The 24,303-nt window shown below is 58.8% G+C and overlaps 1 protein-coding gene across 4 annotated transcripts in view; it reads right to left on the bottom strand.

The window, feature by feature from the left end:
- Positions 1-24,303, bottom strand: part of HIP1 (huntingtin interacting protein 1) — a 49,318-nt gene that overhangs the window by 6,784 nt on the left and 18,231 nt on the right. For 2 of the 4 annotated variants that reach the window (XM_040612821.1, XM_040612831.1), the window contains exons 1-11: positions 18,769-18,883; positions 10,698-10,761; positions 9,931-10,073; positions 9,394-9,450; positions 8,812-8,892; positions 6,571-6,647; positions 6,219-6,280; positions 4,668-4,808; positions 4,083-4,140; positions 1,067-1,142; positions 551-682 (exon numbers count right to left, since the gene is read on the bottom strand). In XM_040612821.1, the coding sequence (XP_040468755.1) occupies positions 551-682; positions 1,067-1,142; positions 4,083-4,140; positions 4,668-4,808; positions 6,219-6,280; positions 6,571-6,647; positions 8,812-8,892; positions 9,394-9,450; positions 9,931-10,073; positions 10,698-10,761; positions 18,769-18,786 (909 nt within the window). In that variant the 5' untranslated portion in view covers positions 18,787-18,883. Of the gene's footprint in view, positions 1-550; positions 683-1,066; positions 1,143-4,082; positions 4,141-4,667; positions 4,809-6,218; positions 6,281-6,570; positions 6,648-8,811; positions 8,893-9,393; positions 9,451-9,930; positions 10,074-10,697; positions 10,762-18,768; positions 18,884-24,303 lie in introns of those variants that run through there. The other 2 variants (XM_040612812.1, XM_040612803.1) reach the window with 1 other exon arrangement.

The following is a 24,303-nucleotide window of genomic DNA, read 5'->3' as shown; positions in this document are numbered from 1 at the left end:
CCCACGTGCTGGCAGGGCTGCTGCCTGGGCACCAGGGCTGGATCCCCGTCGCTGCTCCCAGCATGCTGAATGTGCTGGGACATGTTCAACATGGAGCATCTCTGCTCTGTCCCCTCCTAACTTCCGGGGGGGGCAAGATCCCCAAAGTCATGTCGCCACACACCCCCTCCCCTCCCCATCCGAAACACTCAAGAGCCTGAGGACAACCCTGGGTTGAGAGGGGCGTGAAGACCTAATGCAAGCACACAGAGCTGAGCTGCCATGTTGGAAAGCCAAACATCTCCAGCTGGCCATCACTGGAGGGCACCAAACCACTAAGAAAAGCCCTGTGAGATGAATTCAGCCTAGTTTCAGACCTAGCAGCACTCACAAGTGACACCCAGCACCCACCCAGCCCCCTGCAGGGATGCTCCCCTGTGCCTGAGGCCATCCCCACTGTCTCAGCCCCACCGCGGCACGGTTTTGGAGAAATAATCCCAGTCTCAGAGCTGAAGGGCACCCACCATCCCCTCTACATCCCGAGGGCACAGGCAGCACCACAGCGGCTCACCTGTGAGGCCGTGTCCATCTCCACCAGGTCTGTGATGGGCTCGCTGTCAGGTGAGGATGCCTCAGCGGGGATGACCACCACGGGGCTGATGTGCTCCGACAGCGCCGAGGCACGCAGGAAATTGGGAGGGTTCTGAGGAGGGAGGGGAGCACGGCTGGGTGCTGGGGGACCAGCACTGCCGCAGGATTTCAGGCACAGTTGGCCAAAATCCTGCCCAGATGCTGAGGTGGTCATGCCCAGACTCGTGGGAATGCAGCCAGGACCCATGGGGACTGATCCTGGCAAGGGCTGAGGGTCAGTGCGCGAGGGGATCCCAGCCAGAGGGACACCTCCATCCTGCAGGTTCCCACCCAGAGAGGGCTGCAAGGATGAGCCTCAGGCCCCACGAGCCCCACGCTGTCACTGGCCCTGGGAAGCCGGGCAAGGCAGCAGGTGACCCTTTTTGGACACCCTCCCAGTGCCACCGGCCCCATTGCTGCTCCTGGCCATGGGGGCCTGGGGGCCACAGGGTCTCACCTCTGGCAGCTGTGGGATCTGAATCAGCCGCTTGAAGTACTGCAGGTTGCTGGAGCGGTAGAAGAGGTCCTTCAGCCTGCAAGGGGCAAGGAATGGTTAGGGACCCAACCCAGACAGCCCATAGCAAATGCAGGTAGCTCCAACCCTCTGCCTGGCTCCAGGAGGGGGCCACTGGGCTGTGCCGGAGGGGACATGGTATGTGCTGCCACCAAACCCACAGCAGCTCCTGGGAAGATCCCATCAGCAGCCTCCCTTCTCTGACAAAAACTGACTGCTGGAGACTTTTTCCCGTAACGCCGGGACCTGATGAGCAGGGATAAGGACCTGAAACTTGAGCAACCTGCTCTAGTGGGAGATGTCCCTGCCTATAGCAGAGGAGTTAGACTAGATGGTCTTCAAGGTCACTTTAAACCAAAGCACTTGAGTCTATGAATCCATGAGCCGCAGCAGAATGGCTGCACTGGGATGCATCGAGGCACAGCCACCTCTCTGTGCTGTCCTCACCACAGCCAGAGCTTGAAAGGGACAGCAGAGAAACACCACCACTGCTCCCACAATGACCCCAGCCATCAGCGGGTTGGGGGCTTCCTGCCTGGAGGCCACGTCTGCATCATCACCTTCAGCTCCCCACAGCAGCATCTCCCCCAGGAGCAGGGCTACCTCCCTTTGGATCTGCAGTTCTGGGGAGGCGTGGCAGTGCCTGGCTGTGCCACTCGGGGCTCCCCTCCCCCCCAGCCACCCCAGCAGGTATCTTGGTACCCACCCCAAGGTCTCTGCCCTGGGTGGTCAGAGCCCATGCAAACCCCTGCTATCTGCCGACGTCCATGCCCTGTGTTTTTCCCACAAGCACTGGTTTGCAGTTTGTGACCTGAATTGAGCTGTCCCTCAGTGCCATGACATCCTCCCCCTGCTCTCAGTGGTCAGTTTTCATTTCGACTACCCTAAACAATCACGTACCAGAGGCCACGGCACTTCACTGCACGCTCTTTTTTGAGCTCATTTAAAATACAGCGAGAGGACTGGTTCCAGCACCATCGCTGGAGATCACCTCGACATACTCACTGGTACAAAATCCAACCATTTGTCTCCTCTCCTTTCTGCAGTTACTAATCCAGTGCCCTCACATCTCATAGCATCATGCCACGGGCAGGGCCCCCTCCCCCCAGCCCAGGCTGCTCCCAGCCCCGTCCCACCTGGCCCTGACCCCTGCCAGGGATGGGGCACCCACAGCCGCTCTGGGCAGCCTGTGCCCGTGTCACCACCCTCGTGGTGCAACATTCCTTCCCTCTGTCCAGCCTAACCCCACCGTCATTCAGTTCAAAGCCACTGCCTTGTGCTGGGGACCCCAGAGCTGGAGCAGCGCTGCGGGGGGCTGTGAGGAGAGCGGAGCAGAGGGGGAGCATCCCCTCCCTTGAGCTGCTGGTGATGCAGCCCAGGAGGTGTTTGGCTTTCTGGGCTGCAAGTGCACGTTGCTGGCTGATGTCCCATTTGTCACTCAACAACTCAAGAGTATCCTCCAGTCCTTCTCCTTGGGGTGATCTCCATCCATCCCCCCATGCCCCCACCCTCCAGTCTGTGCTGATGCTGGGGATTGCCCCGACCAAGGTGCAGGACCTTGCACTTGGCCTGGTTGAACTTCATGAGGTTCTCATGGACCCACTGCGCTGGCCTGTCCAGGACCCTCCTGGATGCCACCCTTTCCCCCCAGCACCTCAGCTGTACCACTCAGCTTTTCTCAGGATAGTTCCATTTTCCCCTCAGTATTTATTTTGGAAATAAATACCTTAATTCCCACTGCAAATCACCCTGCAGCAGCTCATGGCCTCTCATGTACCCAACGCCCAGCTCCCCCATGTCACACGGAAGACCCTAATCCCACTCGCTGTTCCCCTGCTGTGCCAAGAGCTGGCTCAGCCCCTGGGCTGCCTCCCTTCCCTATTCCTCGAGCCCTTTTTATGAACCAGCACCACAGCATCTCTCAGCCCTGGGGCACTGGCAATATTCCAGCAGCATCACACGTCTGAGGTCTCAGGTAACTGGGTGACCATGACTTGGTTCTGCTCGTCCTACACCTTTTATCTCCTGCTTTTAAAATCTCTTTTATTGGTATCTTGATTTGGGACAGACAGATGCTGTGAGCCCTTTAGATGTCTTTCCAACCCCAAAGCCACCTCTGCTGCACTGCACCACCCAGCCGCATTCCGGGCACCCAAGCTCTCTCCCAGGCAATTCATGGACCCCTCCTCAGCTTTGAACAACCAAAGGTTTCATCCTGTGGCTGCCCCTTCTAACAAGCTCCTTCAGCTTTGTGCAACTGGCATTTTTTGGGGAATTCAACAGAACTAGGGGGAAAATCTCTTTTCCCTCTCCCACGCCCCCAGCACCATAAGTGTGAGTCGCCCCCAGGGCTTGCGAAGACCCTCCCTCCTGCAGCAGCATCTCAAACCACCTCCACATGCTGCTTGCAGTCTCCCAGCTCACTTCTCCTACCAATGAATCCCTTTCCTGACAGAGCCATCAGAGCCATCACAAGCAGAAAATGCTGTTAAGGGTGCTGAGCACCCTGCTCACCCAACACCCAGTCTGGGGCGCCCCCAGGGTGTCCCCAGCAGCAACCCCCTGCTCAGCTTTTCAGCCCATGCCCAGGCTTTCATCTCAGCATGCCAGCTGCAAATTGCATTTAAAACTGCAATTAAAAGGTTTGAGGGTTTTAAATGGTCAGACATGCTGTCAGTGGCTGAATGCCTCGTTAGAATTAACAACGCTGTTATCTGGTAATTCAATAACTGTGGATTAGCCAAGCGGAGCCGCTGTCCTGGAAGAAAACGAAAGTCGAAGCAGGCTGGATTTCAGAGACCCAGGCAAGACTGACTCATACACGTCTGCCATCTCCATCACACAGCTGCTGAGCCCTGGCACAGGGGCTCCAGCACCCCTCTGCACCCCCTCTGCCCTGGGTGCGCCCCCAGAGCATCCCCAGCAGCGGGGAGCCAGCGCCCCAGGTCTGGGCACTCACTTTCTGAACTGCTCCAGGAAGCGATCCCGGTGGCCCTGCAGTGTATCCGCTGGCAGACCTGGAAGAAGCAGCAAGCAGAAACATCACCAGGCACCTCTGTGCTGGGAAGGAACACGGATCAGGGGACAACCCACTGGGGGACAGCCACGTGGGGATGGGTCTTTCCCAGAGATGGCCACCCTCCTCCCCAGGGTCTGAATGTGCTGGGCTCAGTGCCTCGCTGCAGAAGCGGATGGCGTCCCCCCCAGATGCTCCCAGGACAGGGAAAAGCAGCAAGCTGGCATTCAGGCAGCCACCACAGCAACTGGAGGTCCTGGGGGACATGGGTTCTGCAGCCAGTGCCTCCCCAAAGCCAGGAGAGCTCCTGGGGGGCACTGTCCCTGTGGCTGAGGGGTGTTCAGCGGGGCAGGCTCCCCCAGCACTTGCACCTCCTCATTCCTTGCCATGGCAACTCCCTTCGTCCCCCCAAAAAGGCTGGGAAGGAGACAAAAGGGGGTGAACAGCCCAGCCTGACCCGGATGGTGACCCCCAGTGTCCCCCTCCATGTCCTCCCCCGCCCGAGGCAGTGGCGCTGGGGACACTCACAGGAGTGGAGCTTGAAAAGCAGCTTGACGGTATAGTCGTAGAGGTGGCTGCAGTCCAGGATCACCTGGATGAGCGGGGCCAGGCGGCACTGACCCGCGGCCGTCACCGACACTGAGCGCGACATGTCCAGGGAACTGAACACTGCGGGGAAGGAACATGGGATCAGGCCACGGCGGCACCGACAGCACCGCCGGGTGCCACACTGTCGGCTGTGTCCACAAACATCACCTGGAGCCAGACCTTCGCCCAGAGCAAGTTACCCGCTGGCCCTTGGGGACCCAGCCCACTGCCCCGCAGCCATTTACATCAGTGGGCAGGGAAATTCCCACCTGGGACCCCCACGCAGGCCTGGGAACACTTTAACTGGGCACCATGGGCTGGAGGTGCCCAGCACCCCATGCCCCAGCTGGGTCCGCAGGCATTGCTCCCGGCCCCCCGAGAACACACGGCCCCTGTGCTCTGCCCATTGCTGCTGTCCCGCTGGCATCCAGGCGCGCCAGGCGTGCTGGTGGGGGACGCTCCCAGAGCAGCCAGGAGCAGCAGGCAGCACCTCACACCCACAGCCCTCCATCCACATCACGTCGAATTGCATCTCGTGCCAGGATGTGCCCCATGACACAAGGGCACGAAGGTATTTCTGCCAGAGCTGGGGCCAGCCCGGGGCGTGGGATGCCGGGCTGCTGGAGATATGTCCAGTGACTGTCCTTGTGGGTCTCCCACAAGTCGTGGGACACCTGCCCACAGAGTGTGCTCGGGCAGCTGGCAGACTATTAGGGTGGTAGAAGAAGATGGCAGCTTCAACTCCCTCTATCCAGCAACTCCCCTCCAATGGGCAGAGCAGTGAGCGCCCCCGCGAGCACTCTGAGGATGGGGCTGTGCCACACGGATGAGCTCCCCGGCACGGGCACCATCCCGCTGTGCCAGGGCGTGGGCACAAGGTGAAGGTGCTGCTCCAGTTCTGCTGAAACAGAGCCCTGCCCTGCCAGCACCCACAGCCTGATGCCTGCAGCAGATCAAGGCTTGTTCCAGAGTTGCTTCAATTTACTCTAAACCTGACCCTGCTCGAGTGTGCAGAGGTGTGTGACAGCCCTGAGGGCTGAGACTGGTTTGTTTTTACCCCTCTGCTTGCTTGTGCAGGAGGAGGGCAGGGTGCCCCCCCAGCTCCAGCACTGCCGCAAACACCCGCAGCAGCTTGCATTCATTGTTAATAAAAACTGAAACCTGTTGCAAGCCCACAAGTAAGACAAGAAGAGATTCAGCCTGGGGAGGCTGCTGGAGTGGGAGAGCCCAAAGCCTGGGTGGTGGAAGCCATGCAGGTGGCAGGGAGTGGGGTGAGGTGATGTGACCAGCCTCAAGGCACTGCCAGAGGGATGCCACAAGGCAGTATGGCACGCCGGGACTTCAGCTAATAACAGCTCAGGTGAAGTGCCCAGAAAAGAGAGAAGCTGTGACGCCCTTAGACAGCATCCTTCCCAGCCTTCCCCCAGTGCAGCTCAGCCCCCATCGACCCCCCCCCCCCCAAACCTCCGGCAAGGCAGCATGGGGGCATACCTGTCTGGAAGAGGTTCAGCTCACACTCCAGGTAGTCAAACATCTCCACTGTCAGCTGAAAACTAAGAAAAAGGGATGAGGATGGTTGGGGAGCATCCTCGGAGCCATCCTCGGAGCCACCCCCGGGCCTCAACCTGTGCCAGACACCAGAGGGATGAGCGGGTGCTCCAGTGTGGATGCACCAGCCCTGCCCAGGGGCTCTGCCTGCTCCCAGCACCCACGGCAGGGCTGGTGGGAATGTGCAAGGTCCCGTCCCCAGCTTGGTCATGCTGCCGGTGCGGCTGGGCAGTGCTGTACCACCCCGCCTGCATCCACACCCCTCCCCTGCCTCCCACCCCTGCCCTGTGCTCACAAATTATTGACGTCATTCTCCCCTGCTTCGTCAAGCTGCCGGTCGGACATCTGGAGATTGCCGGGGAAGCGGGGATTCTGCGTGGGGAAACAGGAGTCAGGAAAGGGTTTCGGACTATCTCCTGCTCTGGCCACAGCTCTGGGAGCACCAGGGCTGCTGATCTTGGTGCAAGAGACCAGCGTGGCTCTTTGGAAGCACCGAGGGAGTGATGTGGGGCAAAAGAAGGCTAACACGAGGTCTGCTGAGCCCTGGCTGACTGCAGCATCCCCAGTGCATGGTGCCCATATTCTCCCCAGCAAGAAAAGCCACTTCTCCTGGGGCTTAGAAAACTGCTGAGCAGGCAGGAGATGGGGCTGCCAGCTTGTGCACAGCATCGACGAGAGCTGGAGGGGAAGGAGCCAGTATCTGCTCCAAGGGGCAAAGCCTCCTCATGCTGCCCAGGCACTTCAGGGAAGGTCACGTCACAGCTCCAAACCAAACTGGGGTGATGGGTACAGCCTGGCTTCACAAAACACCTCTTTCCAGCAGGGCTCGAAAAGTAAGGAAACATCGCAGGTGTCCGGCCACAGCCAGTAACCGTGAGGATGAGGGTGCTCAAAGCCATGCAGGGATGCGCTCAGGTACAAGCCCACCACAACCTTCCATCCTGCTCTTGGCAGCACACTGTTATTTTCACAGCACAAGTATATTCTATTTTATTCTATAAGAAAGCCTCTACCTAAATAGGAAGTTTCATCGACGCGTGTGGCTTCCTGAGGCGGGACATGCCACGTTACTTAGTGTAAATGTGCTCCCCACTGCCCCGGCAGCCAGCACGACACGCATGGAGCAGGTCTGGAGCCAGCACCCCTTCCCCAAGGGCCAGCCCAAGGAAGGGACCCGCACAGCAGTGCTGCTCCGGAGGCTGGAAACAAGCTCCTGATGATGAGGAAAAAATCCATGTGTGATGGATACCTGAATTCCCCCAGGATGCTCCTGTGCCCAGGAGCACACATGGCCCAAGAGCCCAAAGGGGAGAGAGAAAATATGAATTTTGGTGACTGGCACTGATTATTTCAGGCTGGGGACAGCAGTGGGTGGGACAGGATGGGAGACCGGCCGGACCGAGCCCATGGCATGCTGTGTGTAGCGATGTTTATCAAACGGGACAGATGAAGGAACGCAGAAGTCCCGGGAGCACCGAGGCTGCTGGGGACCAAGGGGTTTGCTCTGTGCTACCTCATCCTGAGCGCCTGATAAATCTAACATGAGATTTATGGTCTGCAATGAACTGGGTGTTCATAAAGAAACTCAAATCTGTGACTCTGTTTAAAGTTCTGCTGAGAACTGAAGTTGTGCATGCTTCAGCAGCGCTCAGATCATCATTGCTGCACGGCCGTTCTTAAATATCCAGGCTGACTTGTCACTTCCACTGCACTTTTCCTGCCCATAGGAAAGCCTCATTTCAGAAAGCTCTAAAGTCTTACATCCAAACTTCGGTCCCAAGCAAAGGCAGGTTTCTATACACATCCATTTCCTTTGCTGACCACGGCAAATAACCCTCCATGCTCGCATGCTGCTCAGAGCAGGTGCTCCTGCTCAGCCTCCTTTGTGCACCAACAGGAACACGTCCCCAGCCCAAATTCCCAGCATCCCTCCCCATGTCCATGGTGATGCAGAAAAGCCAGGCTGCACTATAAGGGTTTTCCAGATTTACACCTCAGTGCTGGCCCTTGCCCTGCCTACGCTGTCTCCTGCCTGTCCCTGCCACCAGGGCTTGCTCTAGCTCTTGTGGATCTTGCCAGGGCAGTGCTGGGGATGGGCAGCAGCTGCTCTGACGGTGTGGCACAGCATGGCATGGCCCCCATAAGCCCTCCCTACTCCAGAACCCCACACCTCTCTTCCACCTCCTTCCACATCTAGGATACCTGGGAGAGAACATGCACCCCAAACACTGGGGGTCTCTTACTGTTTCTCATAGCACCCCAACTCCTAGCCCAGCCCCCTTCAAGGAGCCCTGGTCCACCATGAAACCTGCCACCCCCAAAGCACTGGTCCTCGGGCCAAGTTTGATCCAGGCCAAGGATGGACACCGGCAGCCTGGGGCACGTTTCATGGAGGCAGCAGAACAGCCAGGACAGAGGAGAGGACAGCACTGGGATGGCTCTGCCAGTGTCTGTCCTGCCCCGAGTGTCGCCACTGCTTTTGCCCCAGCACGTCAGCGCCCAGCCCTCGCTGCAGTCTTGGGGAGAGGATGCTCACCTTGGTGTGGAACTCCATCTTGGTTCTCAGCAGTTTGAGGTAGATGCTGCAGAGCTGTCCATAGCCCTCGCTCAGGTGGCCCTGGGGACACCAAAAAGCTGTTAAGATCCAGGGCAGGCTGTGAACAAGCCTTCTACCCTTACAGCATGAGTGACCCCTCCCTCACCTCCCCCCAAAAAACACAGCCAAACCCTCCCTAGTGGCACACAGGCTGCAGGCTGGCTTGCAGCAGATATGTTGAAGGGATTTGGTCAGGACCTTCTCATCATCTCTGCAGATTTCAGCACTGCTTTTGACCGTCAGAGCGGTGTTTTACTGGGTTTTGCCATAAAACTGGGAGGCGGCATTTGATCCTGGTGGAAGGGGATAGCGAACGTGACTGGCAAACCCAGCCCAGGGAGATCACAGCAGCCACAGGTCAGCCACGGCTGAACATCTGCTCAGCCCTCGGAGCCTGGCTGCCCCTGGGAGAGACCACCCCCCAAGTCAACGCCACCCCCCCAGTCTGGCCACCGTGCCGGGTGCTGCTGAGGGACCCCTGGGGTGTCCCCACTGTGGCAGGTGGTGGGGTTGGCTGCTTACCCACATCCTGCTCATGTCGCTCAGCTCGTTCTTGTATCTCACAGAGTCTTTCAGGACCTGGAGGAATGACAGTGATAATAAGCAGGCAGTGTGGGCAGCAGGCAAAGGCGTGCCATACTTCAAACCGGCAACTGGGGTAAGGAATGGGAGGCCCTGATGCCTTTCTGACCTGCAGCCTGCCAGTGGTGTCACTACCACCAGCCCCAGGGTGCCTCAGTTTCCCCATATACATGGGACAGCAGGATCCTTGGTGGTGGCTCCTGCGTCGATGCCCATGCCCCACGCTGAGTGGTTTCCTCCGGCACCCATGCTGCAGTCTGCACTGGGATTTGCAGTGCAGAGGGGCTGTGGCAAGGCAGGGAGGGGTCCCTGCATCCACCCCCACCCCGGACTGACCCCCAGAAGGACACCAACACACCAGCATCTCCCACCAACCACGCTGTGGGACCTTTTCCAGTCCCCCACCACCCCACACAGTCCCGCTGGGAAAAGGATTTGGCCATGGGGCAGCTGCCGAGCAGGGCCTGTGACACTCACGTTCGAGTGGCCGTCCCGGAGGAGTTTGTGGAAGACGTGGCAGAACTTCCAGCAGAGCACGGCATTGCCTGACAGCGGCAGCCGGTTCACCACTGACCAGAAGGTCTGTGCTCCCTTCTCGTGGTGCGTGCCCAGTATGCATGGTGGCGGCTGGTCAAGGAAACGCTCCTCTCCCCTTCAGTGATGGAAAGCGGCCACCCCGAAGCCAGCTGGTACCCACAGAGCTGAGGGGGGCCAGGCCACCACGGGGAGCTGCCAAGCTCAGGCACACGCTGTCCCCTCTCCTCCAACCCTACACCACCCCTCTCCTCCAACCCTACACCACCGCTCTGGGAGCACCGTGGCACACTCGGGGCTTTGCTGTGCCTCTGCCAAGCCTTCCCAGCTGCCCTGCCGGGATGCTGGGATCTGCTTTTAGTGGCAGCATGCCCACAAGCACCTTTGGGGATTAAGCATCCTCACCCCAAGCAGACAAACTGCCGTGGGCATCTGCCTCTCCCGCCCTCCCAAGCAGTGGCAGCACTGGTGGCACAAGGCTGGACACCCACCAACAAGCAAAGAAGCAGGGACCCCATACCATGCCAGAAAAAAGACCACCATCATCAAGAGCCCCCAGGGTCCCACCCAGCCACTCTCAGCACCGCGCCTGTGGCCCCAGCTACACCAGCACCCCTCCCTGCACACCACCTTGCCGCTGCCCCTTTTCCAGGTGGCCCCAGCCCCGCTCCCATGCTCGCGTGTCCCACAGCCCGCTTCGGGAAGGATATTTCTGGCATGTTTCTCCTTGACAGCCACTTCCTGGGCATTAATAGCCTTATTGATGCTGACAGTCTGCAAAAGAGAAGTGGTGGAGGGGGAGTGAGATGGGAAGGATTTGAAGGGCCCCCCCCCCAGTCCTCCCTCACGCGCTGAGACCACCCCCCCCAGCTCTGCCGGCACCTGCCAGTGGCTGGGTCTCATCCAGGTCCCCAGCCCCTACTCGTGCCAGCTGGATGCTGCCCGTTGCCGTTGCCGGATGCCTTTCTGGGATGCAGTTGGCATCCACCAGGTTCAGCTGCTGCCAGGACTCATTTACTCAGCCTAACAACGATGCAATTAAAAGCAGTGACCACAAAGAACCCTCTCCTGCCCTTGGGGTGGTGGGACAGGCAGAAGGAAGGCAAATCCCTCCCCTGCCCTTGGATCATGGGCAGGAGCCAGTGCCTCCTACTCCGCTTGCAGTGTAAGGGGCATTTTAAAGGGGCACGGGGATCTGGCGGCGGGGCAGCAAGACCACCACAGTCTGCGGAGCAGAGCAGGGCTGGGGCTGCCTGTGCTCTCTGGTGGCAAAGGATGCGGCCCCAGCTGCGGCATCAGAGGGGCAGGAGATGGACCCGCTGCCCGCAGCACAGGCAGCTGCCCTGGCTGGCACCCGCTGCCACCTCCCCACCGCTCCGCCGACGGGCACATCCAGACACGGCACAACCGGTCCCCACTGCCTGGAGACCCCTGGCGCGCTGATCCTGCCGGCAGCCAGCCCACCCCTCCCGTGGGGCAGGCAGCGGGGGCAGGCAGCCCCTCCCAGCACAGCCCCCCGCCACTCTCCGCAGGAAAGGCAAGGCTTGTGGTACAGATGTCAGGCACCTCGGGAAGCCCGCACCGAGGAGCCTGGGCAGAGCCACACTCCTTGTAGCCTCTGGAGAGGCAGAAGCAGCCGCTGGAAGCCTTGGCCAGGCTGGATTTCTAACCCTACTCCACGCTGCCCCGTGGGGAGCCGTGCCAGCAGCGGGCACGCTGCGGCTGATCCTGCGTGGGAGCGCGGTGATGCTGGCACGGGCTGCCCTCTCCTCAGGTTCCCATGTGCTCGTAGCAGCACCAAGCACTCGCTGGGCACCTGCTCCGTGAATCCGGCTACTGAGGGATGAAACCGTTTGGCTCAGCACTGCCAGAAGTAGCTAATTGCTGATATAAACCAATTAAAGCAGCGGGATTATCTTCACTGCAATCCTTCTTGCATCCCTGCTGGCTGGCCCTCTCCGAGGCAGCCCCGCTACAGCTTCATCACAACCGACCCCAATGACTCAGCGCCGAGCAGGGCTGGAGGGGCACACAGGCACTCCACGTCCAGCTGGGCATGGCCCAACCACCCCCCCTCCCCCAGTGATGAGCCTGACCCACTCCCCAGAAAGTCTCTCTGCCACCAAAGCATCGGCCAGCTGGAGCAGGGACAATGCGTGGAAGGCTGAGGCAGCTTCTGGTCTCACCTACAGCTGCCAGCAGTACCCCCACCCCAAGGCTGAGTACCTCCTTAGCTGAAACTGCTGGGTCCTGATGCCCCAGTATGAACCAGTTCTGCTGTGGGAGTGCTGCTGCTCGCCCCAGCCATGCTGGGCTGGTCCCTGCAGGTCTGTGGCATTTGCAGCCCCATTCCTACGGTGCTGGCTCTGCCAGGGACCACAGCAGGTCTCCAGCTGTTCACCGCACTCAGCACCAGGTCCCTGCTGACTGGGGACCACCGAGGTCACGAAGGTGACCAGTAAGAACCATGCAGGTGACGACAGAGGTCACCAGCAAGAAGCAAGAGGCTCATTTCGGGGTGGCAGGGGACCCAGATTGCCAGCTGCAAGGCACAAGCATCCCGGTCCAGCAGTAGGCTGGACACAGCTTAGAACCTGCATCTTAGCTTGGTTTTAAGGAGAGCTGAGACATGTATCGTGGTGGAGAAACCTGACCCCACCAGACATCCCTTCCTGAGGGGTCTGATGGAAGCGAGCAGGCTCCCTACAGAGGAAGGCCAAGGGTGGGAGCCACCTCTGCAGCTCTGCCTGTCCTTGGGGCCACAGACCCTTGTCATTTATGAAAACCATAAAATTAAATTCAGCAATAATAAAATCCCAACAAAATCCTCAGGAAGTTACTGCTCTGGCAGCAGCGGCAGCCTGGAGCACGATGCCCACATCCCAATAGCCACTGGTGACACATGCCATAGATCCAGCTCCAGGTGCAACTTGTCCCTGTCCAAAATCCCAGTCCACAGCCAGGAAGGCACAGGCAGGCAGGACAGCCACCATGGGCCCCTGGCGTGGCGGGGAGCCCCAGCACCGCTGTTTAAATGCATGTCCCACCTGGGGGGGACCGGGACCACACGTAACAAGCTGAATGCACAGGCAGAGCTGGCGAGCGGAAGCCTGTGGCCAGGGGCAGGATGCGGGTGCTGCTCCCCGAAGCCAGCAGCTTTGCTGTGGCACGTGCCCACTCCCACCAGCACCACGCCACTGGGGGAGATGGAAACAGAGCTCCCAGTTTAACTGCTCTTTCCTGCTGGCTTTTCCTGGTAAATCAAGGACATGTTTTTTCCAACCAGAGGCCCCCAGCAACCCCCCCAGAGTGGGGAGACATGGTGGGAGGGTGATGGGGGGCTGGCAGGTGGCCAGCAGGCTCCAGGCGGTGGCCTCCAAGACCCTACATCCCAAAGTCCCTTGCTCAGTTTGAAGCACACATGATGTCCATGTGGATGGCAGAAAGGTTTCTGAATAAAAGACAGATCTTGTGTTTCCATCCCTGCGGGTGCTGTGGGCACCCCACTTCCCCACTGCATCCTCTGGGAGGGCAGGGCAGGGCAGGGATCCCATCCCAGCAGCCACCCGGAGCAGGCACCAGCACTTGGGAGATGCTGGAGCTGCTGCCCCACCGGCCAGCAGCTCTGGCAGCGCCCGCATGGCAAAGCAGAGGAGCGCAGGGCAGTGGCGAGGGACCAAGGCTGCAAGTGTCACCTCCAAGGGACAAGCTGGGTCAGGGAGGGCGACAGTAGAATACACTCCTGTCCACCGGTTCTGGCTGCAACGCTGGGTGAAGGAGGAGGGAAATTTGGGGCTGCCTTGAAAGAAAGATCAGACCTCTTTGCCATGGAGGGGCACCTTCCAAGACACAGGCGCTGCTTCCCAACACCATCCGGCACCTACAGCTGATGCTAATTCAATTTTAATTTAATTACGAACTTCTACACTACAAGGGCTGTTTCTGCCCTGTCAGGCCACAAGTGTCCTTAGCAGCGCTGCTGGCCCAGCTCCGGCTTCTTGCTGATGGAGGGATGTCGGCCCCCGGTCCTCATACCCATGCGGGTGCCCAAAGGGCTCCTCTCCCACTGCTGTCCCCCACCCCCAGCACTGGGAGCAGGGCAGGGGGCCACAGTGGGTCCGGGGCAGCTGGGCCCCTCCTCCAGCCCCACACCCTTCCCCGCCACCGGGAAAGGAAACCCCAGCGCTTCCTCTTGTGCAACGGGGCAGGGAAGCGAGAGCAGAGGCGGCCCCATTTGCACGAGAGCTGCAAGGGGGTGGCACTGCCACGCTGCCCCACGGCAGGGCCACGGGGCTGAGGTGTGGGGCAGACCTCAGTGGGGCAGCGCCCGGGGCAGGGCTGGGCTGAGGGGGCTCTGCCGAGGCTGGGCGAGCAATGCCGTTACTGCTGCAAGCACCGTTAGCATTTCCAGCATCTCTTGAGCACGCTAAGGAAAACCCACCACCACGAGCACAGAAGGGCTCAAGGCCATTTTGGGGTGCAGCAGAGTCAGGTAATACAGACCAGGGACTATCCTGCCCCAGAGCAGCGGGACCTGCTGAGCACCTTTTCCTCTCTTCGCAGCACCCAGGGGTGCCCCAGAAACCCATGCAAGGTCTTTTGTCCACGGCTAGATATACCTCGGACAGGGGAATTTAGCACCATTCCTATGGGTCTTGAGGAATCCCCCTGACAATGAGCATTGCCAGCCCTCGGGGTGAGCTGGACCACATCCCTTGGGACACCACCACCCCCACACCCCCCCCGTGACCCCTGACTCAGCCCAGCTCCTCTCACAGGAGATGCCACACCACAGCAGAGCCACTGACAGCTCTGCACTGGGGTGACCACCCCGGCTCCAGGCAGGGACTGAAGAGCCCCTAAGCTTCGTAGAGTGACCCAGGACAGAGTGACAGAGGCTTTCTGAGCACTGAGATCACTTTGCTCTTTCACATGCACATATACATCCCCTCATCCCCCTGCCAGAACTCCCCAAATTCCGCTTTCACCCCCCTGAATTGCAAATCTCCCGTTCAAGGCGAAGAGCTGAGCTCTGCTCAGGAGCTGCACGGCGCCTTCCCGCTTCTCCTTTCATTTCCAAAAGGAAATGAGTGTTGATTAAAGAATCCAGAGCTATTGCAAATTATTTGGAGAAACTGAGTAAGTAGCAGTGCAAATCCTCTTAGTAATGCTCCCTCATTTCTCCTTAATTCCTTTCTATAAATGGAGAGCTGGGACAGAGCATACCTCCAGAAAACTCGCAACCAAGCCCTGCAGACACAGGGGCTCCAGGGGAAGCGAGTGAACAGGGAGACCTGACTACAAGCCTGCAAAAAAAAAAAAAATATCCATGAACTTAATTAAAATGCAAATCCCAGCGTAGCAAAGTTTTGCTCCAGCCCTGGAGCATGTGCAGGACACAGGGGTGCGGACGAGCTTTTTGGAGGGCGCATGTCTCTTTAAACATCACTCACCAACAGCAGCTAAAAACAAATCACAGCCTAGCCGGGGCTCAGGAAAGGTTCTTCTCCGGCAAAGTCTCGAAGCAAAGCCAGCTGGACACTGGGACTGGCAAGAGTTCCTGGGTTGAGCCAGGGCAGCCGTGGTCCCCGCTCCGCTGGGCTGCCGTGGCCCATGGCTGCAGCGGCAGGAGCGGGGAACAAGGCTGGCAGGAGCAGGGCACAAGGCTGGCTTCGCGCCCGCCGCAGCCGGAGGAAGGAAGGCAGAAGGGCAGTGCTGGCAGGGCTGGCCGCCGCGCGGGCCAGGTGCTGGGCGTCTCGTGCATGCACAGATCTGTTTCTATGTGCAGGATGAGAGGATGCTCAGCACAAACCAGTCTTCCTGCTCAGTCCAAAATAAATGCTGCCTTTGAGTAGGGAGTGAGACATTAAAAATACCTCCCCATCATTTAATCTGGGCTATTTGGCTGCCTCCGCTGCTGGATCCATGAGTTTTGAAAGAAATCACTCCTCTCCCAGCCGGCTGCACACTGGAGCCGCTCCAGGGATGAAGCGCCTTGACCAGGGCTGTGTGAGCATCTCCCTGAAGGTGCTGTCGCTATTCTCACCTCCTGCTCCCAGCAGATGACAAATAATCCCCAAAATCACACAAGTCTCGGATTTCCCTTTACTTGGGCCATAAAAACAACTACATTTTCCCCAAAGCAATGTTGGCCTCCAGCATCAGAAACCCTAAAACCTCGCTGCATCCACTGGGGTTTGCTCCCAGTGACAGTGGCTCTCATGTCGATGCCACCAGTTAGGATGCCAGGAGGAGGAGGACCAAGGTGCAGCAGAGACAGCCCTGAATCCCAAGGGACACCAGCATGGGGGCCCTCGGGGAGGTGTCTGGGGACACCTTGCTCCACACCCCTGCCCTGCTGCCCTGCTGCCATGCCACGGCACATGGGACACCCCAAACCAGTCACTGGTAAGACAGCCACGGGCTCCAGGAGCCACGCTGAAAGCCAACGGCGTTGCCATGAGGCTCTTCTTGGCAGAGACCTGCCCTGGCATCACCACCTCCAGGTCCACTCTCCTGAGGCTGGGAGGATGATGACTTCAGGTCAATGTTACACTTTGTCTACCCACTGTCAGCACTCTCTGGCACACGGTGAAGCCTGCTGAGAGTGTTACAGAGGAGCTTTCCAGCGCAGGCAGTGCTTCTGGGGCAGAAACCACCTGGGCCAGGCCAGGGAAGGGCGATGTGATGATGTTCAGAGGTCTCCACACCACAAGGAGACACAAGAGGATGGTAGCTGCTCTCTGACTCCCGCCAAGGCCTTTGCCTTGTGAGTTGCAGTACCATTACCATGGTAGAAAAACGAAAATAAGTTGGAGGATACGCATTTTGAGTGTCTCTGAACAGACCACCCCTCTAGCTTGCAGCTCCTCCTGAGGGCAGCAGGGTGGGCTGGGATCCACAGGATGATGTGCCCACAAGCTTCACGTGCAAGGACTTAACCCACCGCTCCTCCTGGCCTCTCCAGAGCCTCCAGCGAAAATAAGGAGCTCAAACAATAAGCTCATCACAAGAGCTAGAGCAGGAATCTGACCACTCCTCTACCTTGGAGGCAAGCAAAGGCAAAGAACAAAGACAACCACACAACTGACTTACAGTGGGTCCCAAGGACTCAAGTGAAACATCCAGTGCCAGGATGGGAGAACTGGGCTGGTCACCAGTGCCTGGAAGGGTTTGGTTCCAACGATGCCAGAGATGAGAGCTTGCTATGCTGAACACATCACTGCCCACTGTTGGGGGACCGGCACCCAAAGAGCTGAGCCACTGGACTTCTCCAGTGCCATAAGCAATTTATGCAGATTAATTACTGGACATGTCTTTTTTAAATCCAGTTTAAGCAACATGGACTTTTCCGATATGCAGATAAACCTTTGGAGGGTCAGGAGGGAAAAGGACTGCAAGAAAAGTGGTTTTGGTGAGAACAGCTGGTAAAAAGTGAGTCTACTGAAGAACCCAAACCTCACCAACGACCATTGGGGAAGCTGACACTGTAAAATGCAGACCCCTTTGAAGCCTCCAGCTAAAATAACAGCCAAAAGAGAAGACAACTGAAGCTGCAGAAGAGCTTGGGGAGTGCTTTGGTCACAGCCAGCACCATGAAGGGCCAGCGTGGGCCCTAGCTCCTGCTGCCAGGCACTTCAGACCCACTGCAACCAGAGACCCCACAGCACAACCAGAGACCCCATCATGGGCAGCTGGGTCTGAGGAGAGGCAGAAAAAGAGGCAGCCGCCCAGGACCCCTACACTCCTCCGCATGAAAAACACTCGTTACTCTTCTTGCTTTAATTATTGATATGGGCACTCCATCACTCCTGCCCCGCTGCCCAGCTGGCTCGGCCACAGCCAGAGCCTTTCCCGCAAGCTGCCCTGTTAGCCAGGATTTTAATTTTAAGTGGGGATTTTATGCGAAGATAATCTCTTCCAGCAGTGGCGATTTCTATCTGGAGCGGGAGGATGGCTGTGTTTCCCAGGGTCGGTGGTTCAGGAAGGTTCCAACCGCCTTCAAATATTCCTAAAATGTTCCTGATGGTCCTGACCAGAGACTTCTGCTTCCCAGCAAATACAAGTATTTGGGCATTTTTCAAAACAGAAGGCAATACAGGAGCGAGGCCAGAGGACGCAGATGTCAGAGGCTCACCTCCCGGTGTGTGTTCGGGGGAACAGCATCCCGGGACCGACTTACCGGGGAAGTTTATCCCGCAGGAGCACCCGGGCGCATCTCGCCCTCAGGATGCTCCGGAATCAAGCGGTGCCGCGATGCCGCGGAGCCCGGCAGTGCCCAGGCGGCTTCGGTAGGAACCCCGCGGGCACCGTTCCGTGCGACGCCGCCCGCGAGCGGCAGCGTCCCTCGCCCGTTATCCCGCCGGGACGCCCGGGCCCCGCAGCGGAGCCGGCGGCAGCCAGGCCAGGCGGGCTGCCCGCCGCCCCGGGGAGCGCCCCCAGCACCGACCAGCTCGTCCCCCGCCCCGGATGGGCCGTGACCACCGCGCGGGGCCGGGGCACGCGGGGACACGGGGGGCGCGCGGCACCGCCCAGCCCCGCGGGGCGCACCGAGTCCAACGGGCGGGTGGGCGCCGCCCCCGGCCCGGGCTGCGGCAGCGCGCGGGGGCACCGGCCGCGCGCGGGGGAGACCCCCCGGTAAGCGCGAGAGGGGCCGCACGGCTCCGGCTGCCCCCGCTGCCCCCCGGCTCCGCGCCCGCGCTGCCGAACTCCCCGGGAAGGGGCCCCGCCGGGCGCAGCCCCCCGCCCCCCCGCGGGGGTCCCCGGGGGCCGCGCACTTACCACCTTGCCCAGCTCCATGGCGGCGGGCCCGGGCGCGATGCGGGCTCAGCGCGGCGCGGCGCCCATGGCGGCGGCACCGGGGCGGCGGCGCTGGAAGGTTCTGCCGGGCGGCGGCGGCGCGGAGGGAGGGAGGGGAGGGGGCGCGCTCCCGCGCACGGGCGCGCTCCCGCCGGGGGCGGCACAGCCGCGCTGGGCAGGGGGAGGGGGCGGCCTCCGCGCTCGGCCGGAACAACAAAGGAGCCGCGCCGAGGGGGAGGGGGTCGAGGAGGGGGGGCCGGGCCGGGCCACCGGGCACCCGGCACTCGCCACCGGGAGCGCCCCGCCGCGGCACGCGCCCGCAGCCCGTGCGTGGTGCAGGGGCAGCGGCACAGCGCAGGGGGTGCCCGGGGGCGGGGGGGGGTGCCCGGGGGCGGGGGGGGGCGCTGCGCACCCCCGTGCTGCAGCCTGCCCGACCCCTGCTCCTGCCTGCCCCATCCCCTGACCCCCTGCCCTGTCTGCCCCACATCTGTGTCCAAGGGGGACGCTGCCCCCGAGGGTCTGCCCGGTGCCCTGCCCAGGGTTTCCCTTGCACAGGAGCCCACTGAGCTGTCGCAGTCTCCGCTCCCAACAACAAAATCAACTGACCCGGGGCGGCACGGCCAGCCCGCCGTGCCCCCTCCCCAGGCAGCGCTGCCCCCCTGCCACCGCGCAGCCCAACGCCCAGCAGCAGCATCTGGTTTCTTCCCGGCTCCCACCGGTGCTCAAGAAGCAGTTTAGCATCCTCCGACTGGAGGCACGAAAGAACCCCAGACCGTTCTTCTGTCGTCCCTAAAAGCCACCCCAACGCGGGGAGGAGGCGAAGCACTGCAGCTGCCCCTCGGCCCAAGGTGGAGGAGAAGAAAAAAATGCTTCTGTGGCGCTGGCCCTGGCCGAACGCTAATCCCCCGGGATTACTGCAGTCTGGCCACGGCTCAGCCACTTACTCTGGGATGGCGCCTTGGCCGATTTTAATAAAATAATGGGATCCCACACCCCTGCAGGGACCCGCAGAGTGCCACCAACCCGGTGCCCTGCCAGCACCCAGCTCTGCACCCACCCTCCCCCCCAATTAATCCTAGCCTGGGGCGGGGGGGGGGGGGGGGGGGGAGCGGGGGGCAGCTTTTAGGGCCAAGACCCAGGTCGTGGTTTCCTCAAGTGGCTGTTAAAGCCTCCGCTGTGATTCCTGGGATGGGCTGGTGGACGCACTGCTCAGCAGCACTATAGGTACATGGCTTGTCTTTTGTTTGCTGGACAGATGCATTTGCTGGATCAGCTGGTTTCGAGCAGCAGCCAAAATTCCTCCAGGAGCAGAGTCTGGTCCTTGCTCTGAGCCTGGGAGCGAGCATGAGGCAGTGCTCCTGGGCTGGGTACCTGCCACTGTTGTGGCTGCCTGCCCCATCACGGATCCTGCCCCTGTCACGGACACCTGCCCTATCACGGATCCTGCCCCTGTCACGGACACCTGCCCCATCACAGGCCTGCCTCTATCACGGGTATCTGCTGCCTGCCCCATCACACTAGGTATGACAGTGCCTGACAGCCTCTATCACGATAGCTGTGACAGCATGTGTGCATGGCAGGAACGGTTTCTGCTGTGCTGGCCACAGGAGGCACAGCACCAACCCCAGCATCCCTGCGACAGGGTGCCCAGGCCCTGAAAGCAGAGGGGACAAACTCAGAACTGAGCGCCGTGGCTGGGAAGTAGCATTGGCATTTGTGCCCTCCCCACAGTGAAGCCCCGCAGCAAGCGATTCCCAGCTGTGCTCTGGCATGGGAAATGGGAGCCTGGGTCCTTGTTGTGCAGCCCATCCCCCTAGCTTGGTGTTGCCCCTGGTTTAATGGGATCCTGGAATTAATTAATTCACCCTTGGCTGGGTTTAGCATTGCTCTGAACCCAACGACATGACAGCTGCTGCCTTGCTGTCCCAGAATGTCCTGCAAATGCGGTCCACACTTCCCAGAGCACCTCAGCACCTAGAAGCCACAACCTCCAGAGGCCACAGCCCTGCAATTAGCACTTGGTCATCAGGTTTTAATGCTTCATTTGAATGAAGAGACCTTAAGGTAGGTATGCAAAGAGCACACGCTGCAAAACATAGCCAAAACCAAAAAGCATCCTCTGGAGCAAAACCCAATCCCCACCATCACCTGCATAGGATGGATGTGACCTTTCCTACGATGCCACCTGCATGAGAAATAGAGAGCTTGTAAAATAACATGCAGGATCCATTCTTTAGCCATATTTACCGGTGACACCCTGTAATACCACAGAAACCCGTGTGCAGCCATGCCAAGCTGCCCACCTCCCATATACAGGCTTTGTGCTCCCAACATCCTTCTTTAATCCCACAAATTAAGTCAGCTCATCATCATTAATCCTATTTTTCAAAATCAAGCTGTCACAAAAGCTCACCCCTGAACCCAATGTCTCAGCTGGTGCTAAAGCCAGTTCAGAGAGACGGTGGTTATTGCCATTATCGACGGCTTCCTACGGATGCTGCAGAGCTGGGATGTGCAAGTGTCTAGCTGCTGCGGCACAGCCATGGCAGCTGCGTGGTTCCTTGTGGCTGAGCTGCTCCAGCTGGCAAAGCCCAGATCTTGGAGGCCACCACAAAGCACTTGGGGAAAAGGCAAAGAGCTCCAGCCCCCCCTGGCTTCGCAGCAAGGCAGGGGTCTTCAGCTAGAGGGCAAAAATAAAGAGCCAATGCATCTCTACAAGAAAACCTGAGAATTAATTTAAAGGCAATTTCAGGAGGGTTCCTGGGACAGAGGGAATCCCAGATTCCCTGGTGGCAAGCAAATCTGCACTTCCCAAGCTGAAAGCAGTTAGTGGGGAGTGGGGATGCCAGTGCACATGGCCATGCCGGGGCTCAGGAGGGGCTGGCGTGACCTGTTGGGACAAATCCCACCCAGGGATGCATCAGGGTGAAAAGAATTTCCTTCTTGTTTTACCAAGCTCAAGGGGAGTTCCCTGCTTCGCCACATCGCTGTGGAGAAGCACTGGTGCCGGTGCACGAGAGGTGGTCCTGCCCCACACGGCACTCCCGGGTTATTCCCAGGGCCTCCCATAAAGATGCCGAGGCGCTGACCTGCTGCTCGTGGCAGCTGCGGGACCATCAGCTCTGCTTCCAGTTTCCTTCAGCTGCTATAGAGACAAATAGATATTCTACTTGACTCACTCGCACAAATCCACCAAAGGCTTTGTAAAGGGTCTTCCTCTACGCCTCCACGCGCTGTGGCGGGAACAGGGGATGTGCAAAACATCCAGTGGGGTGTGCAAACCCAGATGCTTCACCCCAGACCCCAGCAACCCTATCCTGGGCTGCATCCCATCCCAGCAACTCAGGAGGTACCTGCTGAAGACCAGCCCCAGCAAGCCTCTCCAGAGCAGATGTACTCCAGTTGGGATGGAGGGAGTCACCCTGTGAATGAAGGCAGCTGGGGGGATGCTGGAAAACCACAGGACATCAAAGGCACTGCCTCTGCCAACCCCCCCAACCTGGGGAGGAAGGGATCTTTCCTGGCAGGGAACAGGGATGGCAAAGCAAGGGCTGCTTCCCTGGAGAACCAGGGGGGAGGCAGCCCCTTGCTTCACCCTGTCCTCTGAGTGCCTTCGTTATCCTCCTGGCTGATCAGGAGAGGTGGACAGTCCCCACCTCTCCCCCTCAGCTGTATTTAATCTCACCCAGTGCTTCACTCCAAGACCCTTTACACCACCCTGGAAACAGCCTCTGTCCTCCTGCAGCTCCGTTATTCTCCCGTGAGCTGCCGGGATGGTGTGTGTGGTCTGGACCATGGTGGATGAAGATGGAAGAGATGTTTAGCATCTACCCGAGCCTGCCGGAGGCTCTGCAAGCAGCTTTTAAACTCCGTTTTGGCAACTGACTCCAGCTAAAATTAAGGGAATTAGGGCTAAAATGTCTCAGCAAATGTGGCCTTTTGTCATTACAGCCAGCTTGACAAAGTTTGTTAGGTAAAGATCTAGAAGGCATTTTCTTTTATTGTTTTACATCCCCTACTTCTGTTTGAGCAAATCTCTGCCTCAGCTGATGCTTGGGGCAGGATGCAGTGGAAAGCCCAGGCCACGCTGCTCTGTGAAGCATTTGCTGCTCTGTGAAGCATTTACGTCTCTCAGAGGTCTCCTTGACTCTTTCCCCCTCCCCACTGTTCATTTTACCACATCTAAAAATACCCTGAAGCTTTTAAACCCTCTTCCCCTGCAGCCGCCTCCCTCCTGGCTGACTAATAATATCTGTTGCTCCCTCTTGATCTCTCTGTATTTCCCAAGTCTTCCCTGAGGGAACGAACCAAACGGGACTCATGGTCTCGAACCATCCCCTGGATTCAGTCTCTTAAATTTGTCTTCCTCAGGGAATGGCATTTTTTTCCAGCTGCTCCAGTACAGGAGCAGTTTAAACTCACCTGCCCCAGAGCCCCATGGCTTAACTGTGCAAGATGTTGCTGGAGCATCTCTCTGATATGGGATCTCCAGGATCCTGGGGTTTTCAGAGCTCTAGGCATAAAACAGAACAGCAGGATCATTGGGAAAACCACTGAGCACTTAGACAACTATTTATTTTCTGTTTTGCAGGTTTCAGCTCTTTTCGGCATCTCTCCAGATCTGAAGCACTTGCTCAGGGGAAGCGCTCTCAAGGACTCATTAGGCTGGGTTTAGTTACTGGTCCGTGGAGCTGGGTGAGCATTGCTGGCTGTGCAAGTTTTGCTTTTTACAGGAAGAGAGCAAATGCTGGGCACGGGGTTGTATTTGTAATAGTGTGATTTAGAGGAAGAACCCACCTCACTATCGCTGTTTGTGGCAATGGCTTTTTTTTCGCGTTGAGTTGGGATGTTAAGAGTATCGTGACACACAACACACAGAACAGCTGTCCTGACTGATCCACTGCACTGCTCTGTGTCCTTCCAACACTGAGCCAAGACCTGCCCCAGGTCCCCTCCCCACAGCCAGACTTACACCACGGGTTATTTGGGATTGAGGGACGGAGCAGCCACACTGGCAGAAGCTGAAGGTGGAATGAGTTTCTCTGGACTCAGACACCACAATTCGGCCAAACCCCTCTGGGCTGATCCCACACCACTGCAGTTTTCAGAAGGGAACCAGCAAGGAACACCTTCAGAGAACACTTACACTAACACTGGTGATGTAAAAAAAAAATCCTCCAAATTGTTCTAGCTGCTTTTCAGTACCAAATCTGCACTTGCATGGGAGGCAGATTTAAAGGGTGTTTGGGTGCTCTGATGCTTCTGGAAATCCCCCTGGCCAGCTAATGCCCAAATACCTTTGCAAATCTTGATTTAGGAAAAATATCTGCTTCAGAGCAGTGCTTAAAAAGCTCAAGGCCATTTTCAAATCCTTGTAATGCCGCAGTTTCCTGGGCATGTGAAAGCGAGAGGAAAAAGCAGATCAGTCTGAGGCGGGCACGACTCCAAGGCTGGCGGCCGCACCGAAGGCGTGCGCTGGCACAGAGCAGGCAGAGCGGGCAGGAGCGGGCAGCCCAG

The sequence above is a fragment of the Falco naumanni genome, chromosome 1 (genome assembly GCF_017639655.2).
Source record: "Falco naumanni isolate bFalNau1 chromosome 1, bFalNau1.pat, whole genome shotgun sequence".
Lineage (NCBI taxonomy): Eukaryota > Metazoa > Chordata > Aves > Falconiformes > Falconidae > Falco > Falco naumanni.
Note: the sequence above shows the minus strand (reverse complement) of the source record. Positions and strands in the feature narration are given on the sequence as shown.